General features: G+C 41.3%; 1 protein-coding gene across 4 annotated transcripts in view; it reads left to right on the forward strand.

Annotated features, from left to right (window-relative positions):
- TMEM131L (transmembrane 131 like) overlaps positions 1–12,520 on the forward strand; it is an 82,965-nt gene that overhangs the window by 31,880 nt on the left and 38,565 nt on the right. For 3 of the 4 annotated variants that reach the window (XM_055795375.1, XM_055795377.1, XM_055795376.1), the window contains exons 4-7: positions 4,548–4,619; positions 5,533–5,656; positions 6,645–6,761; positions 8,765–8,875. In XM_055795375.1, the coding sequence (XP_055651350.1) occupies positions 4,548–4,619; positions 5,533–5,656; positions 6,645–6,761; positions 8,765–8,875 (424 nt within the window). Of the gene's footprint in view, positions 1–4,547; positions 4,620–5,532; positions 5,657–6,644; positions 6,762–6,823; positions 7,469–8,764; positions 8,876–12,520 lie in introns of those variants that run through there. The other variant, XM_027779913.2, reaches the window with a different exon arrangement.

The following is a 12,520-nucleotide window of genomic DNA, read 5'->3' on the forward strand; positions in this document are numbered from 1 at the left end:
ACCAAGTGGCAATACGTTGCTATCTGAATCATCAGATGACGTGCATCCTAAGATAATCTAAAGTAATCAAGTAAAGTAAAAAAATAAAGATACAAGGAAGACTTGGAGAAAAAAGGACACTGGGATAAACTTTGTTCCAGGAAACTTCCCTTCCTTTCTGATCAGATGCAGCTTATTCTGCAGATTGCTGAGTGTTGTTATTTATATATATAGCTAGATGAATTAACTCAATTTTGAAGTTTTATTTTCTAAAAAAATCAACAAAAAAAGCACAACCAAAAAAACCCCAACACAAACCCCAGAAATTTGTTCGGCGTAGATTTGGCCTTTTGTTTGGATTTTTTCACTTTTCTTGTGATTTTGGCCAGTGAAGTATAAATAATACTGTTGCGAAGAAGGATCTCTTTCTGTTGTACTTCGGGGGAAATAAAAGGGTCTTTGCTTATTTGGAACAAATGTTTGTGTGTAATATACACTGCATATAAATTAGGTTTTGAGGCTGTAAGTAAATATATAAAAATCATACTGACCTGGTTGTTTACCTGTTTCTACTAATTACATCAAAGAGTAACAGAACTGAAAGAAGCAAGGGCAAAATAATTCCCGCAAACTCAACGTGTGTGTAGTGAGCATCCCTTGTTTAAGTCCCACATTTAATCCCTGTATTAGCATCCCCTTTTGTTAGTCCCATGACAACAGGACACCAAAATGTTCTTTCCTGGAGCAGGATGTGTTGTAAAAGGCTGGAACTTCTCCATGTTCTCTGATGCCCTTTTCCCTACAGATGAGCACCTCAGGGGCTTCTCGTTGGAGGGAATATGATGACTTGAGATTTTACAGCTTTTAAGAAACAGCAACAAAAAAACCCCAAAAACTTCTGCCCTAGAGTGACACATTTCTCCGCTTGCATAGGCGGTCAGGGGTTCTTGCATTCCTCCATTCCACTCTTCTCTGCTGGTGTCACCTCTCTTCCTCATGCCACCTGTTCCTCCAGCCCCTTTTCGGCTGCTGTATGTCCACCTTTCTCCCTGGCCAGCATCTCTGGTGCTGGGAGTTGTGTGCACACTTAGGATTTATCCCTTTCTGCTGGGTGTTTTCTGGGAACTGGGGTGATGAGCTGGAGCGGCAGGTCTCGTGGGCTCACTCTCTCCTTCTCCGCCCCGAGCCTGCCCTTCATCTCCCCCTGCCCTGGGTGACCATGTGGAGCCTTCCCCAATGGTTCAGCTGTTCTTATTTTTTCCTGGAGATGGATGGTCCAGGGTGTCAGTGTTTTAAATATATTGTGAAGATGGAGAGGAGGAAGGGCATTGAATTGTTGGGCTGGCAAGTGATAATCGAACCAATTAAACTACTTTTTTTGATACAAAGGCAATTACTACTAAGTGTTCAAAGTAGTTGCTGGGAATCTCCTTCCCCTCTTCTATTTTTTTGCTGTTTCCCTCCAGTGTGGTTCACTTGTGCTTAAAAATGTTCCCTGAAATAATAGAATTGACATGCTGTATCAGAATTTATTATTCAGAATTCTGTGTTCAGCTGGGCTGCCTGAAGAAAACAGGTGCTGTGGAGTGTGGCTTTGTTAGACAGCATGCCTAATGTGATGTTAGCTGATTTCAAAAGCAATGAAAGAGTAGTTGGAAACCAGGCTTTTTCTGTCCTGGAGAGGACTGTTTCTCTACATTTGTTGTTTCAAGACTTCCATTCTTAGGTTGATATTTGTGTATTTTTCCCAGGCCTTGCAACATTCTCATGAAATGACCCGTGTACTTTTTTGGACATGTCATCTGCAGCAAAAAGAGAAATTTTTGGCGTAATTTGAGGTGAATCTATTAGTGAGTTGAGGTTCTTAACTTTTAAAAATATTTATTTTTTTTTTACTTGAACTTTTAAATGTCTTAACAAATTTCCTTTGACGTTTATTTCCATGTCCCCTGCAGAGAGCTTGATGTATTGATGTGTTTGGAGTACAGGGATGCATCATGGTGTTGGGCCAGCTTCCACCTAGATTTAAGAGGCTTGCAGCAACACATTGGAGAAGCGTGTGTGTAGATGTAGAAGACATCTACACACATTGCCTGTCCCTTTCTCTCTGTAGTGGTGGGCTTTAAATGCATCCTGGTTGTTAGGTGAGATGATCGCCTGCCCATTCCCATTCCAAACTGCTGTTTCCTTGGGGATCGGGAACAGCCCCAGAGTGGTGGATTTCTCTTTCCACTAGTCCTGCTGTTCTGTAAATGCGGCTCCCAAGTTATTTTTTGGCAGTGCTTTGGGGCTGCTGATAAGCAGCGCAGAGGCGGTGGAGCTGGCCAGCGGGCAGGGTTAGGAGCACCATGCCGAAGGAATGTGGCTCTTCTGCTTTTAGGGCCAGGGTGGATCTTGGAGCAATTTGGCAGCTTTTGTGGGGTGCAGAGCAGAAGCTGGATGTCTTGGAACCATGGGCCGGTTCCCGGGGCTGCTGGGGAGTGGTGTGTAGGGATGCTCTGAAATTACCTTCGTGCAGCTCAGAGCCTGCAGAATTTTATTAGCTGAGGCTTCACTTCAGCCATCCCAGTCTTCAGAAGGAATGCAACGGCAGCCCTGGGATCCTGCTGCTGCTCTCATAGGGCTTTTCCCATTTTCTGACCAGGAGAGGCTTGGCTGTGATTATTGTCTGAACAGTAATGCAGTGTGTTTTTCAGAACCAGTGCTACAGCAAAGCCTTCTTCATCCAAACCGAATGAGATGCGGTCTCCTACATCCACGCTGCGTTTGCACCCAGTGCGTTGGTGCCTGTTGCAGAGAGGGAGGGTCAGAGGAAAAGAGCTGGTGCTGCCAGAGCTCCCCAGGGGGAGGATCAGCGGGTCTTGGAGAGCCACTGCCAATTACACCAATGGGCACAGAGCAGCACTCAGCTTCTCATCCTCAGCAAAGGTTTTTCTGGTGGGAAAAGTATTTCAGCAGTAACTGTAAGACACTAGAAACTTACGGAGCGCATAAACCACTGGCTTAACTTCTATTTTACTGTATGTGTGTGGGTGCATATACAAAAAGGATCTGAGGATCCTTCAGGAGTGTGCCTTCCCCCAGATGCCTGGGGCTTTACTGTAGTAATAGTTTTAATTTGTGTGTGTTTACAAAAACAGTACTCAGACTTCCCCCCTGGGTACGTCTCCGAGGCTGTCTTTTGGAAGGGGAAGAAGCTACTGGTTCCCTTCTGGATCCCTGGTGTTTCTAGGAATGGAGCGAGGTTGGCCTGGCCGGAGACAAGGCGGTTGGAAGGAGACTGTCATTCACCCAGACTTTGTAGTTCTGCATCATCGGCTCTTGCGTTATTTGCTAGCAGCTCCCCAGAAACGCTACCTGGATATATTGCCTGCCTCCCCCTACAACAGCGAGAGAGTTTGCTTCCTTGTATGAGAAACATTTTCATAAAGCTGTAGGTTTTCATAATAGTAAATCTCATTTTTCATGACTGGTAATAAATTATGACGTCTCTCTTGGTTTGGAATGTAACAACAGAATTATGTAGGTACTTTAATATATTAAAGGTGTAATGTTACAGAACTACATTTTTAAATTGGGGAACAATTAACTGTACTACCACACTTTATGCAAAGCAGCTTGGGTAACTTATGAGCCCACGGTCCGTCCCTCCCTCCTCAGACTCATCCTTGTTAGGATGCTTATTAGTATCATGCAGTGAAGATGAAACTGGTTCTGGCTACGCAACATGCAGACTGCTTCTGGGGAAGTTTTTAACAGCATAGGACTGGCTACGTCAACATAATGAACGAGTGCTGGGCTTGTTTTTTACCACTGTGGTTGTTGGGACTTGTGGAGGACAAGTTGTAATTGAGAAAGTGGTGAAGATAGCCTGGGATTTCTATGTTATAGGGCATCGATTCATGTTGAAATAAGCTAAAAAAGTGCTAGAACTGATGGGAATTTTATTGTGAATTTTCCTAGGGCAAAGGAAAGATGATGATGTATGTGTTTCGCATTATTTCTTACTCTCTTTGCATATAAGAAATTACTTGGCTTTTGCATTAAAGCCACAGCTAAGCAAGAACTTTTTTTGACGTTGGCTTTTGCCCAAGCTGCTGTTTACTCCTCTGCCTCTGTGTGTCTCAGGTGTGCTCGTGCCAGTGCTTGTGTGGATGTTGAATTGATGAGACTGAGGATCTGCTCCATGCTGACATAATTTTCATTCCTCAGGACTCGTTTTAAAGTTGTTTTCCCTCTGTAGCTCACGGCACAGCCCCACGAACGGGTATATCAGCAGCAATGAGGGGATGTGTGCAAGGAAGGGAGGTTGTCCAAGCCAGCATTGCCTCTAAAATGGGATACTTATCAAACTGCACTTTTTTTTTGGCATGAACTTTCCAGCACATGCTGTTGTATGGAACTTTTTTAAAGCACAGTCTATGGTAGTGAGAGGAATGTATGAAAAGATTGGGATATAGAGTATGATTAGAATACAAAGAGTAATGAGCGCCTGTAATCTTCCTTCCCTGCAATGTGTAGCATCATGCCCGCTAAATATTAACTGTGGCTTCTTTCCCTTTTTTCAGCTTCGCAGCAAAGATGCCTCCAAATGGGAGGGCCTTACATTTTCACCCATCAGTTCTGCATTTTGGAATGCAGTGAGTATTTTCCATTATTCTTATTTTGTTCAGTAACGAAGTGGGGAGGGACGACTATACTGGGCTACATTTGGGTAAAGAGCATTAGCTGAGATCATGCCATCCTCTGAAAGAAAAAGAGAAATAATAAGTAATTGCCACAGAGTTGGAGCTGTGTTTCTTGCCTTGCTATACTTTGTAAATGAAAATCAACACAGTTCTAGGAAGGAGGAAAAGAGAATAGGGAACCATAACACATTATGGGTACATTTCAGGTGATTCTGCATGGATGTCAAACCAGTTCTTCGTGTTGGTGGTTTATTTCTTGAAAAATTGCCTTCCTAGTGGAGTGGGAGCTTGTTGCTTCCTTTAACTTCTGAAAAAAAATCCAGAAAGTCCCAGGCAAAACATACTGGTAGAATACTTGAGATTTTTATTTGTAGTTCTCTGCTAAGAAAATTTCAAAAATTATTCTCAAATGATAATCAGCCTTTGGTTTATCAGTAACTAGAAAGAAACACAGGCCCCTTGTGAGTTAAAGGGATGTTTCAGAGGATGCACAGAAGGAATGTATAAGATGCTGGGGTTTAGGATGCATTAGCTAAAGCAGAAGCCTTAAGAGAATTGTTGCTTTAGTTGACAAAACAAGACTTTGGATATTTAAACTTTTTGATTCCAAACTTTGCGCCTTGTATGGGTGGTTTATTTCTTAGACTCCTGGTGACTCAGATGAAGTGTACCTCTCACATGCCAATGTTACTTGCCTTTGTATACTAAAGGACAAAATATGTTTGGCATGTTTCCAGAGAAATTACAAATAGGAAATTGTTGCATATCAACATGTTTTAGAACAATTTGTGTTTGTTGCCTTTTTTGTGTATTTGCCTGTGCTTATAAATTGAGTAACTTCTTTCTCTTTCCCCCCTGCCTTTAGATTACTGGGGTTACCCCGAGCTAAAATGCTGCAGGCCTACAACCCTAGTAGAGATAGAGAAGTTGTAGTGAATTCAGTGTTTACAGCTACTAGACAGTTTCATGTGTCTCCTGCTCATAGCCGGGTGAGTGTTGATGTACTTTTGGAAACTATGTAATGGCCAGGTGCCAAGCCTTCGTGCTTCTTTTGGCCTAAGCTTTTCATTCTGCGTTTTCTCTTCGTGCTTTTTTGTAGGACCTCCAACTTCTTTTCTGTTTTGCTAGCACTTTTTTTCCCTCACTTCTGCTTAGACGGGTAAGGGAGAAGACATCCAAAACCTACAGTAGGAAATGTGTTTTACAATAACAGAGAAAGAGGAGAATTTTTCAGTGTTAAAGAGGCTGTTTGAATCTCATTCTGCTCTGTGCAGCATTATACAGTAATCCACAGGCATGTGGGTGTTTTACAGCCTTGAATTTCACTCTTTTGAGTGGTCTTGCATATTTCTCAAAAAAGTGCAGTGAAACGTTTTATGTATTTTGTATTGCAATTATGAGCAGAATTGCGTTATGATCTAAGACCATTATTTTAACTCTGATTTTTTTTAACAATGTATAACAATATAAGGCATATTAAGAATGAATCACTATGATCTCAGTTTGATGAAGCCCAGATTTTATCCTCTGCTGATGTGCAAAGGGTTTTTATTGTGCTTTCATCTGATTTGTGTTTTTACTGTGGCTGCATGGATCTACTGTGCGGACACAAACGTCATTGACTCAGCTGACTATATATCACAGGGGGCATTGATTCACTTTTTAATAGGTATCTATATGCAGGGAAGCATTTTTGTTTATGCAGAGGCTGTTGGTGCTGTTCTTGTGCAAAAAGGAGCCTTGACTGACAAGGCCCAAGCTAGCCACAAAACTCCAGCAAGTTGCTGTGTGGTCTCAGTTTTTCTCCGTGGTAAGAGTCGAGAGTTGTGGACAGATGAAACTTCTCGGGGCTGAGGTTCTGCTTAGTGGGATCTAGATAGGTGTGTGCATGTGGGAACGTCTCTTGGGCTGCGCGACTGAACGGAGGGTGTCGTGATCACTGGCTCGAGCAAGCAAGTTTCTTTGTGGTCTCTGCAGGTGATTCCAGTGATGGGAAAAATCTCTTTCAGAGTACTCTTCCTGCCAACAGAAGAAGGCAGTATTGAAAGCTCATTATTTATAAATACCTCATCTCATGGACTACTTTCATATCAGGTAACTGCTCTTATTTTTAGCTTGAGTTTTGGATTTACTTGGGTGTTAAGTAATTTTGATAGATCTTGAACTTACAGACTTTCAGAGTTCATTGAATTCCTGGTACAAATCAGATGGGGTAGTGTTTGCAATTCATCCCTTTTACCTGGTCTTGCTAGTCTCATGATCCCTCATACATGTGTATGGTTAAAATTACTACGGTTAGTGGGGCTACTTGGGGTAGTAACACTAAGTGTATTGGTATATGTGTACTTATAAGAGCATGGTTCTGTCACTGCTAGTTGGTTTCATATAATACTGCAGTCTAGACTGCACTGTGCTGGAATGCATTTGTCATGAAAAACCTATTTAGGAAATACTTTAGGTGGTTTTCAGCTATTGTGCAGGATTTTATGTAAACACATTGGGGGTGACACACAGGGTGAGAGGTTTAGGCCCTTAAATGTGAAAGTTGAAGTAATGGTTGTGCATTAAAGCCACTTATTGCCTGATGAAGTAGTGAATTGAAGCAAGTCTTAAGCTTTTCTAATTTTCATAAGGGACATTATATACTCCAAATTCTTTGCTTTTATTAATTTGTTAAAGAAAAGTCTAACTCTGAATTCAGTGATTTTAAAAACAATGCCAGCTTTAATCAACCATCCAGCTATTCCATTCCCACACTTTGATACTGTGCTGGAAACAAAGCTCCTTGAGTTGAAGCATAGGTAAGTTCATTTGAAATACATGATTTTTAATAAAAATGTTGCATTTATCTAGTACTTATTAGAACAGGAACATTTGGCAGGAACTTTTCATCAAGGATGAGTGAAGAGTGCATTGTAGAGTGATTGACCTTTTCTTTTTGACACCTGTCGTCTCCCTGCACTCCCTTCTGACCCTGTGATTTATTGCCAGGCTCAGCCAGGGCCTTATATCAACAAGTTGCAGGGAAGCAGTTGTCAGTGCCGTCAAAAAATCAGTTTGTCTCCTGTTGGACTGCTGCTGAAATCAGTAATGGACAGGTTTTCATGGACTGTTTTGCCAGCCACCTGAAACAGAGGCAGTAGCTGCCCATGATTTCAGCTTGCCTTAGGTTTATAAGAATTTCAAAATTGGGCATAACTTGAGAAGTTGATGCACCGTTACAGTGCTTTTGTGAGCCCAGAAGCCTTGAAACATGTTGATGTTTCTCTAATGCATTTATGCAAGAGTATGTACAGAAAATTTACCCAAATGGAGAAGAGGTACCATTATAGTAAAATGCACTTTGTAAATGCCTCCATAAAAAAAAAAAGTATATTCCCTTTGATACTTTCTATCTGTAGTCAGAGATCTTCAGTGAACATGGAATGCATTGGATTATCCTCTTAATTAAAACACGGGGGGGTTTCTATTAAAAAAAAATAATCTTTTCATACAAGTGAAAAACCCCAAGGCATTTTTCTTTATCTCTAATGATTTATTCCCTCCACCCCCCATTATCTTGCATCTCATTGTCATAAACTAATCTTGATGGAGTGGAATATGAATGCAGTAAAAACATTCAACTTGCAAATCTTACAGTGCTTTGAAAACAGCAGACTTTGAAAACCAAAATGAGCAAAAATTATTTAGCTCAATTTTTAAGGCAAAGCCATTGAATTCAGTATGCAACTGGACTGGGAGCAAAGTTTGTCCAGAAATTACTGCACTGCCAAATGGTGTTATGTGTATTGTAGTTGCCTGAAAAATAGTGAGAGAGTTTAGATTCTTTATTGTTGAGATAACCTAATGCTCTGCTGGTGAGTGCTTTGTTTTGTTTTTGTAATAGTGCCTGAATGAGTGAAGATGCTAAGGTGCCATTTGTGTGTATAGTTACTTTCCACACTGGAACTTTCTGAGCTGTCTTTTAAAAGTATCTCATGTAAAAAAACCAATCTGTTTCTTAGGAAGATTGTTATAATTAAAAAAACATTTATCTGTGTTACTGTGATAACTGAAAAGCTAGATGTTGCTGTAATGTCCTGTTTTTTTAACACCAGGTTTTTGGAATGGGAACTCTGACGTCTTCTCCAGAAGAACCTAGAGTGCAGCTAGCGAGCGCCTACTTACTGCTTCCACACATTGAAAACATCCAGGCATCACACACACTGGTACAGTATACATTTCAAATGGTGACAAAACATCATCGTCTTAGATATAAAAGATTTTCATCCTCAGGTTGTTGGGATGCAAAGAACATAAACAAAAAGTCCAAGGACTAGTGACTGCAGGAGAGAGGTCGCAAGGTACAGGGCTACTGTGATTAACTGGTGTTCTGGTTTTATGAGACAGTCTTTGGCATTTGAACTATTCCCACTTGTTCCTTGTTCATGCTCCTGTGGCGCGCTGACAAAACTATTTGTGATGCCCTGCTCTGAACAAAACTGGAGAATTGATCTGTCCTAAAAAAACCCCAGCTTTGTACTATAAAGTCACAGAGGTGGGGCTGTTAGGGTTTCTTCTAGTTTTTACTTCAGACCCGTTCCCCATGCCAGTTCACAGCAGGGCTGTGCCAACAGTTTGCCACAGTTAAAAAGCACAACGTGCCGTGTGGCTGAGAACAGGAGCTGGGAGTCAGGCTGGAGTATCCCCTCTTGCCTGGATCAGTGCAGAAGGTCCCAGCTTTGCTTACCTCAGCTTGACTAAACCAGGGAGCATCAGAGAATACAACAAAGTGGATTTATGAGGCATAACTATTTCAATTGAAAGAAGCTTTAATGATTTCTTTTACTTGGTTGCAGCTGCAGGTATTTTCATAATCTTTCAGGCCATACAGAACCTTTCAAGGGAATAACTTAACTGGAAAAACTGATCTTTCAAATTCCCTTTTGTATTGTATGCAGTTTTATTTTTTTCAAAACCATATTTAGAATATCTTGGCATGTAACAGAATTCAATCATTTATCTAAATGTAAGCTGTGCTGATTGTCTTCATGATGTTGTATTCTGTTCTGCCTGAGAAAAATTCTCAGCTCAGATATTTTTCAGTCTGTATGTTAGGTCATTGTGTTCAGACCTGTCAAGCTTACCTCTACCTGAGGATAATGCACAATTTCTTCCTTTTCCTTTCCTCTCCTCTATACCAGTCTCTTTCCTGTAATCACACAGGTGTGCTTACTTGTGGGCCAGCACAGACAGACTCTTGCAAAGGAAGCAAACATCTTCAGGTTTTGTAATTTGGGGTGCTAGCAGTAGAACTGAGAAGGGTTTTTTGGATGCTGTTCCTGACATGTCTGTCTGCATCTTCATGTCTAGCTCAATGGGTTCTTGTCAGGTACTGTCTGAAGTTTGGATGCAGACTCTGCAGCTTCGCAGTTCTGTCTGACTTTCTGAGTAGAGAAGTTCTGGGGAGCATTTGACATTTCCCTTACTGTATAGTGAGGAATGTTTTCCTATAAGGTCATGTTTTGCTCGAGTACAGGTTGCTTTTAGAAGGACATTGCTCTACAGATAGCTGTCCTCTCCAGAAGTGCCTCCTTCCATTCAACCTACTAATATTCTGATCCAGATCCCATAAAAATTGGTATGATTCTTTTTTTGCCCAGGTTTTATTTTAGGCTCAGAAGCTGTGGAAGGAAGAGAGGTCTATGAGTCTTGAGTGAGTGACTACACATGTGCAGATCTAAAGATTAAATGTAAAATTGAGATTTGTAGTGAAAAAAACATTTAAACCAAACGAGTCATACTCACTTAACTGTGTGTATTTGCTTTCCCCTCTTTATTTTTAACCACAGTAAAATACCAGCGTAAGTTCAGGATAATGTAAGCATCATTTACACATCCCTTGTCATCTTGGGATTAATGAGTTATAATCTTGGGTGACAATGTCTAGTTTGATAGACTAAAGGTGTCCTTACCTCTGAAGTCTACTGATACTACTTGGAAACCTGTGGTAAAGCTTACCAAGTGCTGCACGGTGTGTGTCTGTATGTTTCGCCTCTGTTGTCTCCTCTTTTAAAGGTGGTTGTGTTTAAGTTGTTTGGTAATACTGACATCCTTGATCATCAAGGCCAGAAAGGTAACGTTGTTTAGTCCCATCATGTGCTTGGTAAAATGGTTCCTCAGAACTGCTGGAGGCATTGTTGCCATAACCCAAAATACTTACTCTTACTCCTTTGATGGTTGGAAACCTACACCTGACTTCCAGTCTGAATTGCTTTGTGGCTGGTTTATATTTGTTTGTTAAGATACACATTTAGTTTATGCAGCTCCTCCTGCTTCTGACACTTATACCCAGAAGCATGCGTAGGTGGCATCGCATCTTTCAGCTTTTGCTTTGCCAAGCTGAATGGCCTGGGCTCTGTAGTATTTTCTTCAGTGATGGGTTGTCTGTTTTTTAACCAAATTGACTACTGCTTTCTGCAGCTCCTGCAGTTTGTAAAGATTTCTTTTGAAGGTGAATGGTCAGAATTGTACATAGGGATGTTGATGAAATCTTGCCTCTACGGAGTATTTATGTTGGAAATATGATATATCCCCAGTGATTATAGATGAAAGTTTACCTCTACAGTAGTATTTCCATTGGAAATACTATATGTGACAGGTTTTGTGTTTGCAATTTTTGTGGAAATTTAACTTCCATTGATGTTGTATGTTGGTTTTATCCTTTTAATAGGCAAAGGTATGCAGGCCTTTCATTTTTCTGTGTCATTCCCTCTGTGTTGTGGTTTTTTTTTTTTTTAGCAGAAACTCTTGTGGTTAATAAGAAAAGAAAGAAAAAAGACAAGGTTGCCTTTTCCACTGTTGAATTTCACCCTCTGTTACTCTTTTCAAAGTTTCAGCTTTTGAAGGATTCAGGATTGGTGTGCTCTGGCTGTGGTCTTGGATCCCTGGATTTCTGTGCTCCTGGCTCGCTTGTGAGAAAGGAAGACCTGTGTCCAACACTGAATTCATAGTGTGTCCATGTGGCCATTCAGCATTGGCTAGTTACCACTAAGCTGTAACAGATGGTGGAACCCATATAGGTCATCTTTGTTTATCCAGCTTCTGGATGTAGTCTTTGTTCCAGTTGCCTGTTTTTTGGCATTGTTTAATATTGGGATGGCACTAACAGAGCAGCTACATCGCTGCTTTGCTGTGTTCAAAATGCTGTGCAAACACACTGGAAGTGTCAATGGAGGAGTGACCTGCAGGGCAGAATGTCTTGCCTTAGGAGACACAGGCATCACTTTGCTGATTTCCCAGAGGCGTTCAGAGTTTATGAACAAACAACATAGGAAATAATGCAAGTACTGTTGGGAACCCAGGACTCCCTAAGCTATGTTTTGTGCTGTTGTATGCAGAATCAGAGAAACAAATACGTGCAAGTGTGGTGCTTGGGCGTGGAGAAGGAAGGTAGTAGGACTGTGGGGTTTTCTTGGTGTGCCATCCTGATAACTGTCTGCAAAAAACTGATGAAACTCTGCTGAATCATTATTGCAGAGACAGCTCATTAACACCATTCAGAGTGAAAATAACTCTTTAGGGCCAAGGACTGTCCAGGAGAGGAGCTGAAGTATCAGCCTGCAGGAAGAAGGGAAGGCTTGTTCAATGTTTGTTCTTTTCTAATTACACTGTAGCCAAACCCCAGGAAGTGGTTTGAGCTCTACAGTCCTGATAATGATGCAGGAGTATCTCTGTGAAAATCTTGTATAGAGTCATGTCTGCTTGACAGAGCACCGTAGGCAGAATAAGGAATTCTACCCCTAAAAGTGACCTTGGGTCTGTGGTTGCTTGGTGGTTGTTGAATTGGCCTGCACCAGCTGGTCTGTTGGTGC

This window comes from Falco peregrinus, chromosome 2 (genome assembly GCF_023634155.1).
Source record: "Falco peregrinus isolate bFalPer1 chromosome 2, bFalPer1.pri, whole genome shotgun sequence".
Classification (NCBI taxonomy): domain Eukaryota; kingdom Metazoa; phylum Chordata; class Aves; order Falconiformes; family Falconidae; genus Falco; species Falco peregrinus.